This window comes from Stomoxys calcitrans, chromosome 5 (assembly GCF_963082655.1).
Source record: "Stomoxys calcitrans chromosome 5, idStoCalc2.1, whole genome shotgun sequence".
Taxonomy (NCBI): domain Eukaryota; kingdom Metazoa; phylum Arthropoda; class Insecta; order Diptera; family Muscidae; genus Stomoxys; species Stomoxys calcitrans.
The window spans coordinates 75,271,937-75,298,350 of record NC_081556.1 but is presented as its reverse complement, the minus strand read 5'-3'; the positions used below and the strand labels follow the sequence as shown (position 1 = coordinate 75,298,350).

At 36.8% G+C, this 26,414-nt stretch overlaps 2 protein-coding genes across 2 annotated transcripts in view; both read right to left on the bottom strand.

Moving 5' to 3' along the window:
* The window catches only part of LOC106085234 (inner centromere protein A), a 111,265-nt gene that overhangs the window by 32,310 nt on the left and 52,541 nt on the right, over nt 1-26,414 (bottom strand). The window lies entirely within an intron of this gene.
* On the bottom strand, nt 1,017-26,414 carry LOC106085226 (electron transfer flavoprotein beta subunit lysine methyltransferase). Its single transcript, XM_013249354.1, has 4 exons — nt 26,353-26,414; nt 1,616-1,816; nt 1,412-1,542; nt 1,017-1,354 (listed from the first exon to the last, which is right to left on the bottom strand). Exons 1-4 carry the CDS (start codon nt 26,412-26,414, stop codon nt 1,017-1,019), a joined length of 732 nt encoding a protein of 243 aa, XP_013104808.1.

Genomic DNA, 26,414 nt, shown 5'->3' with positions numbered 1-26,414 from the left:
CGAAGTCAAGATCCAAGATCTGCTTATATGGCAGCTATATCAAAACATGGACCGATATAGCCCATTTACAATCCCAACCGGCCTACACTAATAAGAAGTACTTGTGCAAAAATTTCAAGCGGCTAGCTTTATTCCTTGGAAAGTTAGCATGCTTTCGACAGACGGACGGACGGACATGGCTAGATCGACTTAAAATGTCATGATGGTTATAGGGTCTTAGAAGAATAATTCGAGGAGCTACAAACAGAATGACGAAATTAATATACCCCCATCCGGGTGGAGGGTATACAAATTATCTTAGCTAAAACAAGCAGAATAAATAAATAAATTCTATGTTTATTTATAATTTCTATGTAACGATCTTTACATTTGATTTTATGTTATGAGCTATAAACTACAATATACCTATCGAATTTGACTTAATTTTTCCAAGTGGTATTCTGTTCACGGAAGGCCGATGTGGCGCATCATCACCATTTTCGCCAATGACGCTGAAGGCCAGGTTCCGAATACCGGTGAGAACATCAGAAAAACTTTTTAGAGATGGTTATGTCCTCATAAAGCTGGCGACATTCGTTGGCTTAAAACCATGTAATAACTCTTCAAAGAGGTGGAGTCCTGCGGCAGGGCGGAAATTTATTTTTATTTTACATGCATTTGTCGTGACGTGCGATTAACTTCTAAGTTTTGAGTAATAATCCTTTTCACACATATTCTACATTTAGTACAATATAAGAAGATATTTGCCATTATTTTATTATTATTATATGGCAGCTATATCAAAACATGGACCGATATTGCCCATTTACAATCCCAGCCGACCTACACTAATAAGAAGTACTGGTGCAAAAATTTCAAGCGGCTATCTTTACTCCTTTGAAAGTTAGCATGCTTTCGACAGACGGACGGACGGACATGGCTAGATCGTCTTAAAATGTCATGACGAGCATTTTAAGCCGATAGCATTGGCTGTTCTGACAACAGCTATGTATATTATTTTAATTTATTTGAAAGCTTTATTGAAATCTCCAAACATTAACACTACTAAAGCCTTTGTTCTCTATGCAACAATTTTCAGTCAACTCGTATGTGGCAAGTTTTCTCATAAATTTCAAACGATTCTCAGTAATACCATGCCGGCCAGGATCTCCAATCAAAATGACCTTGTCCTCCGAGCTCAGCTGGTGTAGCCAGGGTAAAAGAATTTCGGCGATTTCTTCATCATAAAAAAGATCTCCAATGAAGATAATATCTTCGGATACGTTCGTGCCAATTAAATTTTGTACTGATATTTGAAGTTTTTCCACGTCAATTTTATTCAATTTGGCATTAAAGAGGGCGGCAATACCAGCAACTGAAGAGACAATGAATCATTTGTGGTACGGAACAAATTTTATTTAGCGAAGATTACCTTCATCAATATCATTGGCCACGCAGTATTTGGCCTCTTTTCGAATGGCCGCAATAGAAGTTGCCCCACAGCCGCTCCCAACATCCAGTACTGATTTTCCTCTAACCAAATCGGCGTTCTCGAGAACGTATCTAAAATTAAATGAATTGAATTTTTAGTTTATATGTTCTTATCTTATGCAGTAATGTTAGCAGAATGGTCTACTTGCTCAAAGCCTGTCCACCAGGCCAATAAAACGCCCAAAACGGATCGTTTTTAAATACTTTATCATTTTCGATTATTTGGGGTTTATGGAAAAGGCGGCATTCCTGAGTTATCAAATACAGAGGTATGTCTGGAGTCAGGTGATCACAAGTTATTTTTGTTTCTTTTATAATAGTGCCTTCGATCTCCTTGTTGAGCGATCTAAAATGAAAGTAAAGGAGAAATTTATGTCACAATGTCGTTTTCACTTTAAACAAGTAAACGCGTGTCAAATTCGGCCAGGCCGCATCTTGTATACACTCCACCATGGAACGCATTTGTCAAGTTCTTTGCCCGGGATAATGAATATTATTGGAGTTATATCAGTTTAAAGACCGATTCGGACCATACTTGGTTGGAGACCATAGTAGAATTCATTGTGCAAAATTTCAACCAAATCGGATAAGAATTGCGCCCTAAAGGGGCTTAAGAAGTAAAATCGGAAGATCAGTTTATATGGGAGCTATATCAGTTTATGGACCGATTCAGACCATATTTGGCACGTATGATGAAAGTCATAGGAGAAGTCGTTGTATTAATATGTAGCCAAACATATAAGAATTGCGCCCTCTAGAGGCTCAAAAAGAATAATCGGAAGATCGGTTTATATGGTAGCTATATCAGGTTATTCGCTGATTTAGACCGCTGACACGGTTGTTGGAAATCATAAAAAAACACTCCGTGCAAAATTTCAGCCCAATCGGATAACAGCTGCGTCCTCCAGGGTCTCAAAAAGTCAAATCAGGAGATCGATATGGCCAATTAGCAATCTCAAACGACAAAATTTCGAGCTGCCAGCTTTATGTGATCGACCGCTATCGTGCTTCCGACAGACGGACGGACATGGCTAAATCGACTTAGAAAGTCAAAACGATCAATAATATACAGTGTAGTGCAAAACAAAAGCAACGATTTTTCATGTTGATGAAAATAATCCTAAAATTCGATTAATGTTCATACAAATGATGTCCTACGAGCTTTAAAAGCCATATATCAAATGGGGGATTAAGATCAATATTTTTATAAAAATTAGGTTTTTGTTCAATAATGGTACATTTTCCCGTGTCCTTAACAAAAGCAACAAAAGGCATAGATTATATTAAGCTGATAATTAATTACACAGATAAATCTTCATTCACTGAAATTGGAAAAAATCGGTTCAGATTTGAATATAAATATATGTTCGTCCGATTTTGAGAAATATTGTACTAAGTGCTCATTTGTTAACCAATTCTCTCGAAATTCGGCAGAATGGATTTTCTTATAACTCTTAATATCACTGGTGAATTTCATAGAAATCGGTTCATATTGAGATATATGTGTCATATTTGTGTATCGCCCAATTTTTACTTCTAAAACCACTGCATGCGCATTTATTGATCAATCTTGCACAAAGCTTTCCACGATTACCACAATATCTTAGAAGATTGGTCGAAATCGCTTCAGATTTAGATGCAGCTCCCATATATGTGTTCGTCAGATTTGTCAACCGTAGTTATTACAGCATGAACATATTTGCTCGAAATTTGGTACGGATTATTTAATAAACCATCTGAGAACACCCATCGAGTTCCAACGAAATTAGTTCAAAATTAGATATAGCTCCCACTTTGTGCTTATAGGGTAGGTGTAGGATATTATACAGTTGGCACCGCTCGACTTTTGCCTTTCGTTACTGGTTTTTCTGTTTAATTTGAAAGATTGGGGCATAATAGAACTACAAAAATTCGAATTTTAGAAAATTTCAATATGATATCCATCTTACAAAAATTGATACAATAGTTTTCTTTTTTTCTCTTGATAACATATTTTTGTTCTCTGGCATGTAACTTTCGTAATTTTTGCCCGTAGTTCTGCTGAAGAGCATAGTTCTATCATTACCTAACCCAAGCACGTTTTCAACCTACTTATACCCTACACCACCACTGTGGTACAGGATATTTTATCAAGGTGCAAGGTTTTCGGTCCAATTCTAATTCGGCTTTTGATTTTCACTAAAATCAGTTCAGATTTAGATATAGCTCCCATATATCTTTTATCCGATATGGTCTTTTAATTTTGTAGAAACCACAATTTTGGTCCGATCTTTACAAAATTTAGCATGTGTTTTATTTGATGTCCTAATATGTGTGCAAAATTTCTTAAAAATCGCTCCAGATTTAGATATAGCTCCCATATATATCAGGCAATTTTGGTCCGATCTTTACAAAATTTTGTATGAGACGTTTTATTTGATATTTAATTAAGATATAGCTCCCATTTATGGACTTTAAAGGCAGTAGAAGCCACAATTTTGGTCACACATTGGATTATATTCTATTTGATGTCCCAGTATGTATGCTAAATTTCTTCAAAATCGGTACAGATTCAGATAATGTTCCTACATATACGAGGGTTGCCTTTTATATTTCGGGATTAGAGAACACAAAAACCAATAAAAATCAACGAGAATCGCTTTATTGATTTTCAAAATATTCCCCATTAAGATCTATACACTTTTGCATGCGTTTGAACCAATTGTCGAAGCACTTTTGCCACTCTGATTGAGATATCTCCAAAACATTCTGAATTCTGAACGGATCGTCAAGTATCGTAAAACGATGACGTCTCATTTTATTTTTTACGTACGGGAATAAAAAGAAGTCTTTCGGCTCCAAGTCAGGACTATACGGCGGAAGACTCATCAAATCGATGTTTTGAGTGCTCAAAAATGCAGTTGTTTCTTATTCTAGGAGTCATTCTTTCGATTAATCTACTCGAGCCTTTTTTTGAGCGATTGACAAATTGAGTGGGATCCAACGCGTACAAATTTTTTGGACGGTCCAATGATAATGTAATATTGAATGTATGCTGGTCCCACTAATGCCTAAGGTTGTCTCAATCTCACGATAGGTCACATGACGACTTTGCAATATCAGTTGGCGCACAGCATCAATGGTTTTTAAAAAAACAACAGTTTTTGGACAATCTTCACGAAATTCATCTTGAAGTAAAATACAACCTCGGTTGAATTAACCATGCCATCGATAAATACTGGTCCTTGATGGAGCTTCGTCGCCAACAATTTAATGAAGTTCATCGATGCACTGTTGTTGAGTTAATCCACGTCGAAAGTTGTAAAAAATAGTCGCACGAAAATGTTCACGATTTAATTCCATTTTTGGGCGTGATGAATCTTTTATATTGCTGTAAACAAAACAAATAGCGCTCGTATGTCAAAACGTTCTGAGTACGTATAACCTCAAAAATGTCAAGCTTTACGATAGAGTTGTTAGTTGGCAGATTGCAACACAAGGGTTGTCCAATCTTTTATCCGATATGAACTTTTAAGGCTGTAGAAAGCCATAATTTTTGTCCTTTGGCAAGAAAATCTTAGAAGATTCTATTTGATATTTCAATAGGTATGCAAAATTAAAGTCTGTCTAGATTTGGAGATAGATTAGGTAAGGTTGAAAAGAGGGTGCAGATATTAATTTCCCCATGTCACTATAGACATATACCTAAGCCAGTAATCGGGTTGTTATGCGCTCTAAAAACTAAAAAATAACCTCGAAAAGGAAATCTATGTTAGGGATTCCGTGCTACTTACAAAATCCCTAATTGTTTTTCATGCCACACCCCTAAGTTGATTCATGTCTGGTATTGTGTCCCCACCCAAGTGCCGGTATCTGTTAGACGCGAAAGCCGGGATAAGAGATAAGTTCTATTTATTAAAAGTAGTACGTCCGCCCGACTTTTGCCTTTAGTGTATAGGTATGTTTGCCCTTTGCTGCTCTAGATGCTTAAGAAGTTTAAACGAAGGATCACTTTTTTGGGATCTGTATATGTTTAGGGACTTGTCGGGCTTATAAGTAGTTTGGGTGTTGAAGGTAAATGTAAAATTTTAGCCGAATCCGACCAAAATTGAAGTTTAATCGGGCAATCGGTTTATATAGGACCCCCTATGTATTTATGGTTGCCTCTGGCCATACTTGGTGTGGTAAATTTGACAAAATGTGATCAAATTTAAATCCAATCAGAACTATATACAAATCTGAAACGATTTGTCACATTTGCAATCAACAACAACCAACACAAATAGGAAGCATGTACACTCAGATAAATTTGTTAGTAAAAACAGCAAAAAAATGTTTGCTGTAACAAAAATAAAGTCTGTTGAAAATGTTACAGCAGTATTTTTGTGTCTGTTTTTTTAAGAAGGTAAAATGTCGGTTGTAGCTTCAAAATATCAAAAATGTTTAAAAATTTGTGTACCACATTTTATCTTTTAATTTTAAAGGTTCTCAGATTTTAGCCAGTTTTCCACAATTTAAAAATTTTTCATGATATCAAATAACGGCATACAGAATATCTACTAAAAGGATAAAACTGTTTTATTTAAAATCAGCAGACAGTGTTTGTTGATATTAAATTTTTAAGCTAATAGCTTTATCCTTTCGAAAGTTTGTGAATTTTTAAAAGACGGATTGTCAAAGCACACAAGCTTATGTCAATAGCACACAAACTTTCGAAAGAATGAAGCAGTTTGCTTGAAATTTCCTACACTCAAAAAAAATTCGATGATATCAGCAAACGCTGTCTGCTGATTTTAAATTAAACAGCTTTATCCTTTGAAGGAAACAGTCTCACATGGTTATTTGGTGTGGGACAGACCGTCTTAGAATGTCAAGACGATCAAAAACGACAAACATTTGTTTGCTAACACAGCAGTTATGTCTCTTTCCCCATTTTCAAATTCATTTCCCTGCTGCTTTTTTAGCAAACTCCTTAGATATTGTGAATATAAATCTTCTTTGAGTGTAATTATTATACCGACACAATAAGTTTCTCGGCATTGTTGAATAACATTGTTATATGTCGACTGATATGTCTTAATAAAGTTCTTCGCTATTTTTTAACTGCAGCCATAAGTGCCCAATTTTCTTGCTATTGGAATAATTTGAAGTGAATTACGTGTTTAAACATCCGTCTGACTTGCGGCTAAAGAGTAAGTAGTCGTGCTTGTGACCGGTGGCCAACACTTGTCGTATTATTTATTTATGCTCAACGCACCACAGAAGTGCGTAGTGCAATTGACCCTGACTATAATAGATTCGTAACACACCACATTTAGCAACGAATAAGCGCAATGCAGCTGATACTGCCTGACTCAAGTCAAGTGTTATTATAAAATGGATGAACATTTCGATTTCTTTCTGCCTCAATGCAGTAAAGTTTATCAGCCTTAAGCCTAGTACTGACTTCATTCGCAGCGAAAATGCCTATTAAAAATTATTGCGAAATCCGACGGACTCTATTCTTTGCCAGAATACAAACAAAAGTCAAAAAAACAACACACAACATCGTGATTGGTGACCAATTCGTGAGCATTTCATTACATTGCCCATTAATTGAAGCGATATTTGTATTGGCGCAGCGACATGTCGCTACTATTTTGCTTATAGAACACAGTACTACTACTGCGGAATGTGTTCGCATTTTCTTCGTCACCATTTACTTATAATGCGTTTTGACAATTGTTCGAGCGAAAAGTCGAGGTCAGTACTAGGGTTTATTAACAAAACTTAATGAAGATGTGAAATAGGTTAATTTGATAGATCTATAAAGGAAATCTGTCAAATAAACCTATTTCAAATCTACATTAAGTTTTGTGAATAAGGCCTATATCTTTAAAATAGGTTTGGCTTCATTATCTACAATGAATTCTATAAAAGGTAGCCTTGAAGAGCTTACAACTGTCTAAGGATTGGTATTCTATTCTGCTTTCGGAATATTCTGCGAGCGGAATGTGACAGTTATCTTTTGTTTTCATTTTCATACCAAAAGACGTTTTTTCTTTGCACTTTTATTATTTTTATTTTTATACCCTCTACAATAGGATGGGGGTATACTAACTTTGTCATTCTGTTTGTAACACCTGGAAATATGCGTCTGAGACCCCATAAATTATATATATTGTTGATCGTCATGTAATTTTAAGCCGATCTAGCCATGTCCGCCCGTCTGTCCGCCCGTCTGTCCGCCCGTCTGTCCGCCCGTACGCCTGTCTGTCGAAAGCACGCTAACTTTAGAAAAAGTAAAGCTAGCCGCTTAAAATTTTGTACAAACACTTTTTATTAGTGTAGGTCGGTTGGGATTGTAAATGGGCCGATTTGACAGAAATTTTGCACGTGGTGTTTTGGTATCACTTTCAACAACTGCGGTAAGTTTGGTTCAAATCGGTCCATGTTTTGATATAGCTGTGATATAAACCGATCTTGGATCTTGACTTCTTGAACCTCTAGAGGGCGCAATTCTCGTCCGATTTGACTAAAATTTTGCACGTGGTGTTTTGGTATCACTTTCAACAACTGCGCTAAGTATGGTTCAAATCGGTCAATGGTTTGAAATAGCTGCCATCCAGCGTTTCGCCGACGTTATTTTTATATGGAGTTTGGCAGCATTTCGCCTGAAATGCTGAACAGAATACTAACTTAAGACAGCAGGACAGGCATGCGGGATGATGATGAGACGTTGGAGCATTTCCTATGTCTCTGCCTTGTTTTCGTGGCTAACATAGAGCTGGCAAAATATCGATGGCACTATCGATATTTTATTTTTTGTCTGGGTATCGATTAATATTTTCCCTATCGATACTATCGGCTAAGTAAAATTTTTTGCAAAATTGAGCAAAAATAAACGATTCGACTCTGCATATAAGATATATTGCTCCTAAAGAGGGCTCAATTTTCACCCGATTGAGTTAGAGTTGTGTACAATGAGTTATCGCATGAGTTTATTAAATTTGGTTTTATTCGGTCTGTGCTTCTATATAAATGGATTTCCTGATTTTTACTTCTCATTTTCGTTTGAAATACAGGTGATGGCTATCGATATTTATTATTAGAAATATCGAATTTGGCTACTATCGAAAGTTTTCCAGCTTTAGAGTAACAGACACCGTCACTTAGATGTGGAAACAATACCAGGTATGAACCAACTTAGGACGTAGAATAGAAAACAATTAAGGATTTTGTAAGTAGCACGGAATTCCTAACATCGATTTTCTTTTTCGAGGTTAGGTTAGGTTAGGTTGAAAAGAGGGTACAGATATTAATCTGCCCCATGCCACTATAGACATACACCTAAGCCAGTAATCGGCTTGTTGTGCGCTTTAAAAACTAAAAGGTAACCTCGAAAAAGAAAATTTTAAGTTGGGAATTCCGTGCTATTTACAAAATCCTTAATTGTTTTCCATACCACTCCCCAAAGTTGGTTCATGTCTGGTATCATGTCCCCACCTAAGTACCGGTGTCTGTTCGGCTTCGGGTTACCCAAGTTTATCGACGGCAGTTCTCTGGCCTTTACTGCCAAATCGTCCGCTCTTTCATCCCCCCTTACTCCGTTATGGCGTTAATTTCCTTCTTCCACTCCAAGACTGTTCCTGACCTTACCGTCCTGGTTTTTATTGCCCTTATGGCCCTTTTACTATCCGTAAAGATGTTCACACTCGACGTCCTCATGTTAGTACCACACCACCTCACGCATTACAGATCTTAGTCCCTGCGTTCTCAATGCTTATGTTCATGTAATGAGACCCGCAATTTATCTATCTGTTTCTTAGCATATGCTTTATCCAGTCTCTATGGACCCGGTCCACCGACCTTCCCTTGACATAGGCATGCTGTTTGTATTTAAGCAGTTTGCTGGATATCCTACTCTTTATCATGGTTTTGTGTAGAAAGGACGTAAAGCTTATAGATCTGTAGGCCTTTGATGCCGTACTTGGGTACCCTTGCCTTCTGCCAGGCTTTTGGAGTATATGTAAGTCCTAGTTGCCAGATGAGGCGCCAGATAGTCTGCCTCCTTCTGTAGTAACGCCGGAAATATTCCATCAGGTCCGGGTGACTTAAATGGTTTGAAGCTCCGCAAGGCTTCTTTGATCATAAATTAACAACTTGTGATCAAACACATTATTCCACGATTCCGGTGTCTGCGTGAGTCCTGTAGAAAATGCCTCAACATGTCCTCCGTTGTTTCTCTCACACCCTGTCGTCTACTAGCGTTTCAGTTTGGACATGGGTTTTTAAGAGAAACGTTTTCATCTTGGCGGCGACATTTACGCTATTGACCTGGTCGGAGAAAAGCTTCCAGGAGGCACGTTTTACCGCTGTGGTAATCTTATTGTATTTCTTGAGCCATGTGAAATACACATCCCAATATATTTCCGATTTTTACGACGTGATCTGTTAAAAGGTCTGCGTACCTCTTTCCCAATGTTGCGAATCTCCCCGGTCATCCAGAGCTTTTCTTGGGCTGATTTCCTTTCCCGAAGAGGACAACTATCTTCGAAGGATCCCACCAGTGCAGTCGTAATCCTTTTGACATTGTCGTCAATGTCTTCTATGCTTGGACAATCTTAATTATCTTGTCGAAGTCTTCTTCTGAATAGTCTTCCCAATTTTGTCCAATTGGTTTTCAACTTGCGGCCCATTTCGGAGTGGGGTCGGTTGAACTAGTGTGCATTAAAAATGTTAGACCAAGTGCTTTTTGTTGTCACACAAACGATTCAATGGCCTTTTACGATCGTTATTATCTATTGGTGGCATAGGTGCTGAGGATACAATGTGATGTCCGTTGGTCAAAAAATGGATACGAAATTTAGAAAAAAACATTCAAGTGCTTGGGCTTTCTTAATATTTATACAATCTTCTTAATTTTTATACAACCTACATTAGACCAAAGATAGAATATAACTCCCATGTATGGACGGGGGCTCTAAAGTTCTCCTTGGAACTACTTGACCGGGTTCAGAGGAGAGCGATGGGTGTTGATCGACGATGGTAGGGTTTAAAACTCTATTGTTTCTCTTGAGCACCGTCGGCAGCGTGGGCAGCATGGTGCTGTTTTTCGATATGTTCATGGTGTCTGTTCCGCAGGAATGCGCACCAGTTTGTGATCGATTGACCAGTTGACAGAACCCTGCATTACCGGGAAAACTTGTTTTTCGTACAGTATGAATGTGGAAGCGATTTCCGGGAAATGTCTTTCTCACTACTTACGCCCTTCGGAAGTTTAAAATGAATATGAACGACTCCTGACTTTCATTCGCTAACGCAATGTACGGCATATATATGGTATATAGGCCGAATACACTGCCAACAAAATTCTGTAGGCAGGAATTCAACATCTTTACGTATAGAATGTTAGCCATTAAAGTAGAATTAATGTTCTTTCCCATTGTGACAAAACGAGGCTAATACTGAAGAGTATAACACCCGACGTCACTAGGGAATACATAGGACTACGGGCGCATCTATGCAGAATAGGCGCCGAAAGTAGGGATTTTTTTTCCTGGACTTTTTTATTTCCCGAGGAATTGGGAATTATTTTTCTTTCCGCGAATTCCCGCTTCTTACGAAAGATCATTATATATTATGTCATATTTATATATATGTCATATTGACGACGTTTCGAAAACACAACAACACATTGTATCATTCCATTTATAATACCCTGAAATATGTTCTTGATGATCTTGACATGTCAATCCATCTGCTTAAATCACAAAGAAGAGAATTCAACCTACGACCCCTCATTGCTGATTCAAGTTTGATACTGCCTTATTAATACAAGTCGGTTGGAATAGCAAAAGGACCTACAATTAGATTTTACGTACTGAGTTCTAGAAGCCTTAATTTTTTTAGATTTGCTGAAATTAAGTATACATCGTACTCTAATGCCCTTCAAAAACACACTAGATAATGTCTGGATAACTAGAAATATCCCTAATAAAAACCGAACACCTTACATCTTCGTCCTATTAGTCTGTTGTCCTTTATGCAGAAAACAAAAGAGTCACCCGCCCCCATCAGCTTTTGACAACATTGTTGATTTTTACGGAGTCCACCGTGGCGCAGAGGTTGGCATGTCCACCTATGACGCCGATCGCCTGGGTACAAATCCCGTCGTAAACTTCAGAAACATTTTCAGCGGTGGTTATCCCCTTACTAATACGGTTACGTTTGTAAGGTATCCTGCCATGTGGTGTCGCTATGCGGAATGCCGTTCGGACTTGGCATTAAAAGGGGTCATTGAGCTTAAAGCATTGATCGGACTGCACTCATTGATATGAGAGAAGTATCCCTTGTTCCTTAATGGAATGGTCATGGGAACATTTGTTGTTAACAATGTTTTTATTAACAATGATGAATTTTCAGTTGATTTTACATCAGTTAATTTTTCCCGGGATCAGAGTCGGGATTGCGGGATCATCAAATGGAAAACCCGAAACGGGATTTCCCGATGAAAATCCTAGCCGCAAGTGATAGCGTTTGCAGAGCAATGCCATTTTCTTTTTCTCTATATTCATGAGAAGACCTCTATATTAGCTGGCATCCATCGGACCCTGCTGTCTTATTATATTTCGGGCAGGTTGCATAATAGAGCAAAACATCATAAAAAGTCACCTTCAACGCACAGCGGTGACGCACTACGGTGATCAATTTACATTTAAGTCTATAATATCCCCTTTAATATTTATTGATTTATTTCTATTTATAGGTACTAGTTCGAAGAATTTCGCGTAAAAATTCACAGCTTCTTTAAACGACTTCTGTTTAGCTTTCTTAAATGTCTTCGGTAAATGAACGGTGAATCGAATTTCATTCATAAACACATTTGGGTTATACCTTAGGATGAGCAAATGCTGTTGCTAAGCGGCCTGTGGTTTACTTTCGATTTGGGTTCAGAGACCAGAAACGGCATATGAAGTAAACGCTTCATGTTTTGCTTTCATTCTCTGCTAAAATGCAGGTTGGCGGGCAACGCCTGTCTACGTTTATTTGACCACATAGTAAGTCAGCACTAAGTCATATCAGCGTCACGATCAAACGCGTAATCATGTTCATCAAATTTCAAAAAAAAAAAAACGAATGACAAAATTGACCATAAGTGACGCTTGTTTAGGCTAAATCTCTTACGCTTGCTCTTAATTCCTCCAAAATGCTCTTATTTCGTTCGATTTTTGTCAATTTAAAAAAAAAAAATGCAAATGCTGGCCATTTTTGCTTTGGTCTATAAATATGTTTGGAGAATGACACGAAAATTAACATCTTGCATGAAATTCCGATGATTCACCCCAAAATGGCTAAGCGGTAGTGAAAAGCAGACTGGTACCGAAACCGGTAACAAAGTTTTGTCGTACTGACGAACCTCTTAATTAGCAATTCAGTACTTTTTTCTCAAAATATATTCTCTCTTGAACTTTAGCCATGAAAAAAATTCAATGCGGTTTTGAGAGTGTTTTAGTTTAATTCGACAAACGTTGGAAATTGTATGGCTGGCTGTCGTGTGCTCAGATGCGTTACGTAGATCACGTGCGACATTCTGTGAATGAAAAACGAGCGTTTTTTATGATTGTATTTTGGAAAAAATCCCCAATTTTTGAATTTCAATAAAGTAAGTAATTTGAGTATGGTTGTTTGCATAAAATGTTTACGCTGTACTAAAATCCGATTTGATCGTACGCGAATTTTGTATTTCTTAGGAAAGAGTGGCAGCAGCTTGAAATAAATACTAAAAGTACACTGAAAAAACAAGTTGTCCTAATTTTAGAGTTTCAAACCAATGATTAGTAAACTTAATTTAAAAATGATCGATTTTCGAACTTTTTGAGGAGACATTCCTTTTGATGAAATATATTTTCCTTCATATTAAGGATTTTTTATTTTAATTGGTAGGTTAATACATCCTTAACTTTGCATCTTGTTATAAAGGAGGAAAATCTGAAATGAAGGTCAAAATATCGTTGAAAGTTAAGAATTTGTCTTTGGGACAAGACAACAGTGAACAGTAGCTAAAGACGCAAAATAGCCTTACAAATAGGAGCGTCTTTAAATGTTTATTTTTTTTAAGGTTAAGATGTTAAGTTCAATAAAAGAATTTTTCAAAAAATAATAATTGGAAGTAGCTATCAAAATTTGAAACGGATGGTTATGTCCACTAGTAAATAGGAAATTAAAACTAAAGATAGCATCTTTATCTTAAAGTTGTGATTCTTTGGCTCGTTTACATTGCTAAAATCCTACAAATAAGGAAACATCTTAAATTTTTAGCCAAATTTTTTTCAGTGTATGTATTGGCTATTAGGTGCAAAATCTCAACTTACTTTGGAAAATGAAATTTTGCTCTATAATACAATTTTACGGAATTGAACTTTGGGGCATAGCCAGCAAGTCAAATATGGATATATTGTAAAGATACCAATCTAAATCAATTCTACCCATACTGTTAAATAAGGTCCACATATGACCCTATTCGGATATACCTGCCGATTTATGGTGTAAGACCCTTAAAAGGCGTAAAAATGCAAATTTGCCCATGAACATTCAATGAAGGGACAGGCCCAATCTTCTCACACATCAATAAGTGCTGATAAAGGACCTCCTTTTTATAGCCGAGTCCGAACGGCGTGCCGCAGTTCGACACCTCTTTGGAAAGAAGTTTTTACATGGCTGTCATACCATTTTCTCAAATGGCATAGTTCCTCACAAATGTCGTATTAGGATACTCCGTCTATCTTTTTTTTTTTGCCATTAAAGGGGAGATCGCATTTGTTATCCAATCATCACGAAAATGTGCATATATCACTTTTTTTAAGACCAAGGTTAACCGCTATCAATTTTGGTAAAAATCAGTTCAGATTTAGATATAGCTCCCATATATATAATTCACCCGATTTACACCTATTAGGGCGTAGTTACTACAATTTTCAACGGATTTGCATGAAATTTGGTATGGAACGTTTAATTACTCATCTGAAAGCCTCTGCTAAATATAATCAAAATAGGTTTTGATTTGGATATTGTTCCCATTTTAGTTTTCAACCTACGATAACTACAGCCGAATAACTCAACTTCGGCTAGTATCTTTATAGGGGAGCTATATCTAAATCTGAACTGATTTTGATGAAAATTGGCAAAGGCTTCCTGATGAGTAATAAAATACTTCGTACCAAATTTTGTGAAAATCAGTTAAACATTGTACGAACTACCGGGTCTGCGGAGTCGGAGTCTTGGAGTGGGAGTTAAGCAAATTTACCCGGAGTCAGAGACTCCGGACAAGCTAGTAGAAAATGTTTTAGCAGAAAAAAAATAAATTCAAAATTTTTTTAGAATAAAACAAGTAAAAGCCTCCACCATGAGTAGGATTTGACAAGTTCTTTAAATGACTTTTTCAAATAGAAAAACACCACCTCCAAAATTTCAGGCAAATCGAGAAATAATAAGAAAAAGTCGAACTGGGAAGTCGGTTTATATGGCACTTATATCATGTTATATACCGATTTAGACCATACTTGGAACAGTTGTTGGAAGTCATACCGAAACGACATATGCAAAATTTCAACCGTATTGGATAAGAATTGCGCCCTCTAGAAGACCAAGAAGTCTAATCGGGAGATCGGTTTATATGGCGGCTATATCAAGATATGCTATGACAAAATTTTGTCTATAGAAAAACTTAAGAATAATATCAATAAAATTTTGTCTTCCAAAATTTCTTAGATATATTTTCTTGAAAATTTCCATAAAATTTTGTGTTTAGAAAACTTTTCATTAAAAATTTGTCTTTAAAAAGATTTCATTAAAAATTCTTTAGAAAAATTGCATTAAAATTTTGTTTAAAAATTTATTGACATTTTTTTTCAAAAATTCATTGAAATTTTGTTAAAAAAATTTATTCAAATATTGTTTTTTAAAAAAATCATCAAAATTTTGTTTTTTTTTTTTAAATTATTAAAATTTTATGTTTGGCAAAAATTTTGTTAAAATTTTATGCTTTAGAAAAAATGTAATTAAGGCTTTAAATTTTGAAAAAAAAAAATCATTGCAAATTTTGTCTTAAAAAATTGCATTGAAATTTGGTTTTTGGAAAAATTTTATTAAAATCTTGTCTCTATGTAGAATTTCGATCAAAATCTGAACATATTTTAAGAGCCATAGAGGAAATGCTTTTGCAAAATTTTGAAAAGATCGGTTGTTAAATGCGCTTGCAAAGGCTCTTGAAGTGAAAATCGGGCGACACCTATACATGGGAGCTATATCTTAATCTGAACCGATTTCTATGAAATTCACTAGTGATCTGAGATAGAAATCTTCGTGCCTAAATTTGCGAGGATCGGATGGCAAATGACGATATTATTACAGTATTAGTCCAAACCGGACGAACCAATATATGGGAGTTATATCCAAATCTGAAGCGATTTCTTCCAATTGCGAAAGAAAGTCCAGATAAACTTTATAACTCTTAACTGAATAATCAGATTTGGACACTTGTTGCGGCAAAGTTGTTGTAAATTTTGTCACAAATCTAAATCATGGCTAAAAATAAAAATCGAACTACAAATGCCTTCGTCGAAGCCAATCTCGACCAAAATTGCAAAAAAAAAAACAATACATCCTCGAAACCAGTGGCTATACTGTAGACCTAAAGCGGACTTTTTTGTAGGGATTTTTGAGCACTATTCAGCAAAAATTTTGGAAATCGGACAAAAAACGAAGATTTGGTAGCCCCAAAAAATATTCGAAATACCGAGGTGACTAACTTCAGAGGCCTGCCAAAAGAAGGCTGGATAACCTAGAGCCTTGAAATTTGCACACGATCTCGGTAACACCTCACCTCTAACCATTCCAAATTTCAAATTGATATCTCTATCCGTTCTCACACATCATAGTTTTTATTACCTTGTTCTTCGATTTTCTTTTACTGTGCATCGTGGCGACACGGGTTATCGTTAACCGATCGCCATAATAAAGTGTGATTATTTAGCTATTATCTTTTTGGCATCACTGGATTAAACAGCTCACGCACGTTTTGTGTTTTGTTTCACTGTCAATCATCTTCAGTTTGGTCTATATTGTAGCTATAAATCGTCTTACAAACGAACAACTCTTGCAAATTATTGAACGTTATTATCAAAATGCGTGCTCTGTTAAGAAAGTTAAACGCGCGTTTCTTCTTCTTCAGCGACGAAGATCATTTTTGGCTCAATGGGTACGTTAATAAGCAGAATTGTCGATTTTGGAGTGAAGATCAGCCAGAAGCATTGCAAGAGCTATCAATGCATCCAGAATAAGAATAAGTCACAGTTTGGTGCGGTTTATGGGCTGGTGGCATCATTGGACCGTATTTCTTCAAAGATGATGGGAATCGTAACGTAACTGTGAATGGTGGGCGCTACCGTGAGATGATATCCAACGTTTTTTTGACCAAAATGGAAAAGCTTGACTTGCATGACATGTGGATTCAACAAGACGGTGACATGCCACACAGCACACGTAATAATTGACTTGTTGATTGAGAGACGAGTTCTGTGAACATTGTATTTCACGTTGGGGACCGGTTGTTGGCAGGCTAGATCGTGCGATTTAACGCCTTTAGACTATTTTTTGTGGGGCTATGTTAAAGCTCATATCTATACAGACAAGCCCGCTTCAATTGACGCATCGGAAGACAACATTGAAGTATTTATTCGTGAGATACCGGCGTAGTCACGGTCAATATTTGCATGAAATAATCTTCAAACATTAAATTATATGGACCGTACTATCGATTCAAATAAAGATTTCATGCATTTTTTTGAATTTCATGTTTTTTTTTTTTAAACTTTCCTATATCTCTTAAAAAATCACCATCACAAATGTCGTATTTTGCTTTTTAGTATCAACGGAAAAAAATACTCTTTGTTTGTTGGGACACTCGTATGTATACTTTTCAAGAGTGTGTGGATAAAGAGGCTCTTTCCAAAAATCTCAATTTTTTTTTGATTTTGACGAATACTTCAATGGTTATGAGCGTGGTAGATCTAGACTCCCATAGCTTTTCTCCGTCTACACTTTTATATGTTTAACTGCGATTTTGAAATTGAATTTACTCCAAATACCTTTCTTTTGAGTTCCATATTTTCTTTAGCAAGCTAGTGGCCCGCCAAGCACATTCCGTTCTAGACACCAATTTTGGGAGGTGCAATTTTCCCAATAATTGGCCTTAATGGAATTTCCGATTAGCATTTCATTACTGAATTCTCCCTCTCGAGTCGCAATAGTGCTTGAAATTTACAACAAAGCTTCAAATTTTGAAAAACACCATGAATTGAAATATACTCCAATTAACTGAACACATCACGCAAAAACGTGACTTCAGACAACATTTCATAGGGATGAAAAAAAAATATACTTTTTACCGCATAAACTTAAAACCTAAAAATCAATCAAAAATTAAATCAATAAGATCATATTTTTCAAAGCAAAACAAAGGACAAACAAAAGTATGGTAAGACAAAGATCGGGCGATGGCGACTATATGTACCACCCTACAATCACATTGAAGTGTAAATTGGGTGATGATAATATGGACACTTTATCTAAATATGAACCGATTTTAACGGACTATGACAGAGGTATTCCGTACCGAATTTCGGGCATAGTCGGGCGATGTATATAGTAAATGAGGCTATTCCTTAATATGAACCGATTTTGATAAAATTCAGTAGTAATGTCTATAGTCATAAGGGAATGCTATGTATAAAATTTAGTAAGTATAGGTTGACAAAGGCTTTGTGAGTGAAAATCTGGCAATACATAGTATAAACGGCATTGTATATCTGCATTTGAACTATTTCTATGAAATGTATCAGTAGTTTTAAGAGTTATAAGAGAATCCTTTGTTCAAAATTTCGTAAGAATAGTTTAACAAAGGACCACAATAAACAGCAATATTAGTCCAAATCGGACGATATTTATGTTCGGGAGCTATACCTCAATCTGAACCCATTTCTCTCAAGGACACTTCCAAGCCATAAAGGATCTATACTTGATTACATATTAACGTGCAGACATAGACAGGCATGGGTAGATCAACTCAGAAAATCATTCTAAATCGATTCGTATACCAATCAATAGGTTTATCTTTCTTTTTTCTGGGTATTACAAACAAATGCACGAAGTTGTAATACCCTGTACCACAGTTGTAGCTGAAGGGTGTAAACATTAAAATAAAAATAAACAACACCATACAATGGACAATGACACTTTTCAATAAAAGAACTTTAAGACCAAGATGAAATGTGCGTTCATAAGTATAAAAGTTTATCTGAATGTTCATAAAAAAGAAGCGTGGTAAAACCCAGTGGTTATAAATTCGCTTGGCACCAGACACCACGTCCAAGCAGAGGGTCAACAATGAAAACAAGTTCTGAGCACTAAACGCAGCTTTAATTGACGTAAACGGAAAACCTCTACCAACCGATCGACCAGCCAACATTCAGTCAATAAAAACCATGTCAATAGATATGTAGCTCTGGAAAAAACACGAAATTTTTTTGGGGGAATTTTGTTTGTGTGCCATTGGCAGCTTGAGGTGACTGTTCAAAATTAAATGTCCGCATTTTTTGGGGTATTTTTCTTTTTCAAAACTTTCTGATATCGTAGTGCTGTGCTGCTGCGATTTAAAGTTTGCAAATTTGTGACAGTCTCATACGAAATTTACCCAAAGCCAACAGACTTATTGTAATTGTTTATGGAACAGGTTTAAATAAAGCCATTGTTTGGTATATTGTGACGTATTTCAATCATAATTATCTATGAAAACAAACAAACGGATAGTAAAAAAGTAATATTTTGGCAGACCTGTTAAAATGACGTTGAAGGTTAGTCTTGATACACAGAACAAGGAAGTTAGGATGCATTTCTACTAACGATGTCAATATAGTAAAAAGTACAAGAACTTCAAAGTCATGTGGTTTTTAGAATTTTTACTCAACAAGCCCATTAAAGGCTTACCTCCTGTCAAATTTCACGAAACTTCATATATACTCAAATATATTTATTTCATATATATTAAAAAAAATCATGCTGGAACCTTTTTTTCTTTCTAAAAAAAAATTTAAAAATTTACTTTCTATAAATGAACATTTAATTGGCATTCTAACTAACTTGGAGATAGAAATTTCGATTACTTATTATTTTTGTTAAATAAATACATGTAAATATATTTTCCAGCTTAGTCCTATTTAGATTATTTTTTTTTGCAAATTAAATCGGATTTAATGAAACTTGTGCGGTACTGCAAGCCATTCGGACTCGGCAATAAAAAGGACGTTCCTTATCATTGCGCTTAAATTTGTATGGCACAGCACTTGTTCCCAGCAAAAAGTCTCATTACAAAATAACCAGAGAGGTAAGCTCATTCAAAAATTAATAACTACTTATTTTTAGGCATCGTTTCTAATTAATTTTACATGGCGATGTCCTAGGAGGAAAGTTCATCCATGTCCTAGGAGGAAAGTCCATCCACAAGCATACCAATATTTCAAAAATAAGTACTTATGCCTAAGCATACAAGTTGTCGAAATATAATGACATACTATCTTAGTTGAACGTTGCTAAAAAATAACTTCTTAGACTCAAACATGTTCGCGCTTTTCCCCACCACCACGTTCTTAATACTCAGTTAATTTGTAGAAGACAAATTTTATATGAATAATTCAAATTATTATTGAAATTTAAATTTTACCTTCATCGCAGCAGAAGCTTTACCCATTCATCCTCATTACTATTGTTTTAATAGTACACTATTTTCTCCTTTCAATATTAGCTAACAACACAGAAGCAAACTTTAATTCTATTTCATCAAACATGGCCATGGTTTTGTGTTTATGTTTGACATATTCTATTTATAAACACAATATTCTAGCGTACACCAGAAGATTTACAATGCAAAGGGCCCGAGTTCAAATGTCGGACTAACAAAATTATTTTTAAATTTTTTATTTCTTTAAACTTACGCCCACAGCATGCGGAACAATCGACTGTTTTGTGGGGAGGTAGAAAAAATTAAAAATATTTTTTATATTAATAACGCTACAGTATTTCCTTCCTAGTGCTACTAAGTGGTGTCGCTTTGCGGCAAGCTATTTGGACTCGCCAATAAAATGGAAGCCCTTTATCATTGAGCTTAACCTTGTAACGGACAGCATTCATGGCTATAAGATAATTTTTCCCGCAGTTTCTTAATGGCATTTTTCTCAATACCAAGGTTATGATAATGATTTATTTCTTCTATTACAAATAAGTGCTTATTCTTGAGCTTCATCGAATGTTGTATGCAATGACATTTGTAGTACCGGTAACACAGATGGTATTCCTGTTGAAAACTCGTTATATTTTATCAGGTAGTAAATCTATGGATAATGAGTTATCCATTATTTTACATGCCAAAAATAATGACATGTACTTACCAAGTTTTTGCTGGGTTGATATGTGAGATCCCCGCTGTTTCTTAGTGGAATGTTGCGATTTTACGTAAACTCATTATTTACTATTAAAATTTATTATAATTTCGTGGATAGTTCGGCTTGAGGTCATGTACAATTATTAAAAACAGATGTCGGTGTTTTTTTATTAATTGTTTTATTTTAAATTTTTGTAATATTTGGATTACCGCCGGTAATCCGGATTGATTAAAATTTATCCATTCCCTGATGAAGACTACCGGCGGTAATCGAAATATTGGAAAATTTTTAAATAAAATAATTAATAAAAAACACCGACATCTGTTTTAATAATTGTACATGTCCTCAAGCCGAACTATCCACGAAATTATAATTAAAAAGGTTAGCAATACACAATATAATTATAATTTATTATAAAATTTTACCGATTCAAATAGAACATCAGAAGGTCGAAGAGGAATGGTTAGGCTAGGTTTAAGTGGCAGTCTACTATCAGACTCACTTAGAGGTTTTCGTCCATTGTGTTACCACCGGAACAGAAGAAGGAAGATATCTTCTAGTTTCTATCGTTGAAGCATCCAGTAGTGGAATTCATTAAAGTGCTTTAATGAAAATCGTTTAATTAAAAACGATAACAGAAAAGTTAACGAATTTTGTATTCAGTAGCCACTTTTAACGATAATCGATATCGTTAAAATCAGCTGTTTTCGCAAACGAATAGAAATTCGTTAACTGAAAGAGGGACAATTATTTTGTATTTACTTTAACGAAATATATGAAAATAAATATTTACAATGGCTTAAGAGTATTTTCCTCTTTTTTTCTTAAAACATTACGGATATGTGTGTGTACAATCAATTAATAAGAGTGGTAGCATGCTTAATATGAAACAAATTTCCGCAAAAGTTTTATACGAATAAATTCGTATTGATAGCACTTTTCCTAAATAATTGTGTGCATTTTATTTAGATTTGTGATGTTTTTAAGTTAATGTAGAATAATTTCTATAAAAGAAATTATTTATTATTTTTATCGATTTCTCTTTGTGTTTTTCATTTTTTTTTGGGTAGAGTTGCCAGAGAGAAAAAATATATAACGATTTCTGTTAACGAGGAATTAGAGAATAACATAATCGCTAGTGCAAACGACTTTTTTGTCGACATATTAAACTAAACAATGTTCGTTATAAGTTACAAAATTGCGGTAAAGATCTCCTTAAAAAGCCCTACAACATGCGAACGTACACATCCGCTAAATCAGACAGGTTCTCAAAAAAATGAGAACCTAAAGTGGAACTCCTCTGACTGCTAGTGCGGGACACACAAACACAGAAGGTGTTCTATGGTCTCTTCTTCTTCAATGTCCTCATAGCTTCTGCAAAAGTCGTTGCTGGCAACCATCAGTCTGTCAGCATGTTTTCCGATTAGACAGTGACCTGTCGTGAGGGACACAATGACTGAGACGTCCGTTTTAGCCAATGACAGCAAAGCAGTAGACCTCTTCAAGTCCAGATTAGGCCACATAGTTTTGGAATGCTCACTGTCCCCTCTTTGTGACCATCTTTCATTCGTTGTCCTTCGGGCCTGCTCCTGAAAACTTATATTACATGTCGCTAGAGACATACCCACAGATTTCAGTATCCCTGGAATGTGTGGGGTAGTTCCGAGTCTCGCAAGATCGTCCGCTTTACAATTCCTTGGGATATTTCTGTGGCCCGGCACCCGGAAAAGGTGAATTTTGAACTGTTTAGCCATCTCGTTGAGAGATCTGCGACTGTGAGGGGCGGGTTTTGTGTTCAGAAATATGTTCTCCAGGGATTTAATGGCTGCCTGGCTGTCTGAGAAGATATTTATGCCAATCGTCGTAATGACATTATATCTTAGCCATTCCACCACTCCTTAATTGCAAGGATCTCTGCTTGAAACACACTGCAGTGGTCGGGCAACTTTTTCGGTATGACCAGTTCTAGATCTTTAGAGTACACCCCAAAGCCCATCTGGTCGTTTATTTTGGAACCATCCATATAGAAGTCTATGTAATTTCTGTTACCAGGGATATCGTAGTTCCAATCGGTTCTCTCAGGAATAGTGGTACAGTGGCTCAGGTAGGGTGTAATCGACACTGTCTGGAACATCGGATATTATGTCAAAAATATCACCGTGCCCGTAGCCGCCACATGACCAATGAGAAAGCTCCCTCACGGCAGTGGTCGCTGCAATTTTCTATGCAGCATTAAATTTAGTGCATCAGATGGTGTAGTCCTCAGTGCGGCTGTGATGCACAAACAAGCCATCCTTTGGATCCGGATAAGTATTGGGCAGTAAGAGGACTTATGAAGCGCCGTCCACCAGACCATAACACCATATATAATCAGTGTCTGACAACTGCAGTATATACCCAATGCATTACACGCGGTCTAAATCCCCAACTTTTGTTAATAGCTCTTGCAGGTATAGGGCAAGAGTTGCCTTTCTTGTCCTTTCCAAAATGTTGGATTTGATGTTCAATTTCCTGTCCAGCAAAACACCCAGGTATTTTGCATTTTCAATTAATGTATGTAAGTTATTAAAAAACTTTCTTATGGTAGAGTTGATGTCTAGAAACTCCATCTCCGTCATTGTTGACGTCGGTTTTACATTATTGAAAGCATCTTCAATGTCTAGAAATGCTACCAATGTATTGGGTTGCCCAAAAAGTAAGTGCGGATTTTTCATATAGTCGGCGTTGACAAATTTTTTCACAGCTTGTGACTCTGTAATTGCATTATTTCTTCTGTCAGTTATCAGCTGTTACTTTTAGCTTGCTTTAGAAAAAAAGTGTAAAAAAGTATATTTGATTAAAGTTCATTCTAAGTTTTATTAAAAATGCATTTACTTTCTTTTAAAAAATCCGCAATTACTTTTTGGGCAACCCAATATATTCCTTGACAGCGAGAGAACCCTCTAAGTAGCCGACTAGGTCGTGAAGGGCTGTTTCAGTGAATTTGACTTTACTATATGCATGCTGCTGCAGCGAAAGGCGATCTTCAGGATCTTTGCCCTAAGAAATGTTTCTATCAACCTCTCAAGGGTCTTCAGCATAAAGGATGAGGGACTTATAGGACGAAAATCTTTCGCCTTCGTGTGGTAGGGTTTCGTGCTTTCGGAATGAAAATGACCTTCGAGTCCCTCCATCAGGTATATATGACATTCTGAAACAGGTATATATGACATTATGAAACAATCAGAGTATATCTCCCTAAGCCAGGGAACCAGTCTATCAGACACAACTTGTAATTCAACCGGTGATACATCATCAGGGCCTGGCGACTTAAAGGAGTCGAAACTACTTATCGCCTAAAGGATTTTCGGCTCAGACACAATCTCCCTAATAGCTTCCGACGAATGCATACCAGTGCCAACATCTTCTGGCGCCACGTTGTCCTTTGGAGAATTTCCCAGGAAATATGTACCAACGAGTTGTTATGTGGTTCCTCATTAGACATTGTCCTTACATTCTCGGACTTCTGAATATACCCCACCGTAATAGATCTCAAGGACAGAGTCTTCCTTAGTCTAAAGCCTCAGATGTATTCTCCACGGAGGTGCAGAATTCTACCCAGGAATCGTTCTGATCCTTTTTCAGCTCACCCTTATATTTTCTTAGCTCAGTCTTATAGATGTCCCAATCGTGTGGTGCTCTTGTGGCTTTTGCTCTGTTAAAGAGTTTTCTGCAGTCCTTCATTAGACCAACTAGCTCTGGGGTCCACCATGGCGGTGGCTGCTTGCCCCTTGGGGTGGCACTGGGACATGCTGACACAAGTGAGTCATTTCGAGCCTTCGAAATCCGCTTGACGACTATGTCTATAACTTCTGTAGTTTCCACTTCCTTTTCTTGTGGTCATCCAACACATCCCAGTAGCATATTCTTCCACTTACATCTTCCGATACAAAGGTAATATCTAGTTGCTCCTGCCTGTTAAAAGATTAGGATTACATAAAGGTCGGTTTGTCCCCTTTATTACAAATCGCCAGATTGTAACTTATAACATATTCGATAAGTAGCTCGGCCCTTTCGTTGACAGCCGAACTTCCCCATATCTGGTGATGTACATTAGCATCACTTCCTGCAATGTTGCTCTTCTTCCCTACAGAAGCAGCTTCAACCAGCGACTTAAGGTTTGAAGGCGTCATCTCTGAATCGTGTGTCATATATAGGGAAGCCAGCCAGTAATGAAACTTGTTTATTTCAATGGTGGCTACTACTAAATCTTTAGTGCTTAGCGACGAAAGTAGAAAAACATTTAGACTAATCTTTGCAAGAATACAGCCTCTGTGTCTCCTATTTCACGGAATTCCTAAATCCCGAAATTCTTAGTCCACGAATCATTCCTCCACACACCCATGGTTCTGGATAAGAACCATGTCAAACCCCCCAGCCATCAGTAGGATCTTTAGTGCCGCCGGAGCGGCCATACAATGATGGAGATTTATCTGTTGAAATAGGATCATAGTCAGTATTCAGAACTTCCACCACTGTTGTGTTAGCCTCGTCTTATGATTTCACCAGGAGTTCATCCTTACAAGATTCGTTGGATCTTGTCATGATGAGAATTCCGTACGCATCCAGGGGCAGTTGAAAAAGCTGTGGAATCACTATTCCTCAGGATACTGGACACTTGCGGTGTGAACGATTCCCCCTTAGATGCTTCACTAGCTGCTGCTGTCGAAGTACTTTCTGAGTTCCGTGCTTCCCCGCTGGCGCACACCTTGAGTCCAGTCCAACTGGATAACCCACCCACACATTGCTTGTCGGGTCCCGTTCCGATGCCATCCCCTCCTGTCTCGAATGTGGCAGGGCGATCTGGTCGATAGTTTCTCAGGCAAGTGTTCAGCAACAACTGCTGAGTCGTCGCAGTTCATCAACCGCCTAATGGAAACTTCTATCGCAGCTATCAACAAAACGTCCGCTCCACTCAAAGGTTCAAACAAGTTACTACATTCACCCGGTTTCTATTTACCGCATCTGCTACCGTGTCTGCATGAATATTGTCTAGACCCACTTGATCTATATGGTGTTGTGGTGGGCTCCGCTTCAAAAGTCCACCTACTATTCAATACTCAGCCGGATCCAAAGGATGGCTTGTTTGTGCAGCCTCACTGAGACCGACACCACATGATGCACTGAATTTAGTGCTACACCTTATGTCTCTAGACATTGTGGTTAGATAAATTGCTGCGACCATTGCTGTAAGGCTAAGGGAGCTTTGTTTTTGGTCATGTGGCGGTTACGAACACTGTTATGCTTTATACAATGCCCCATGTTCCAGGCAGTGTGGATTATTGCCTGAGCCGCTTTTTGATAAAAAGTACTGTACCATTATTCTTTAAAAACCGATTGGAACTACGAAAACTCTGGTAATAGAAGTTACATAGACGTCTATACGTACGGTTCCAAACTTGACGACAAGGTGGGCTTTATGGTGTTCTCTAAAGAACTAGGGCTGGTCAT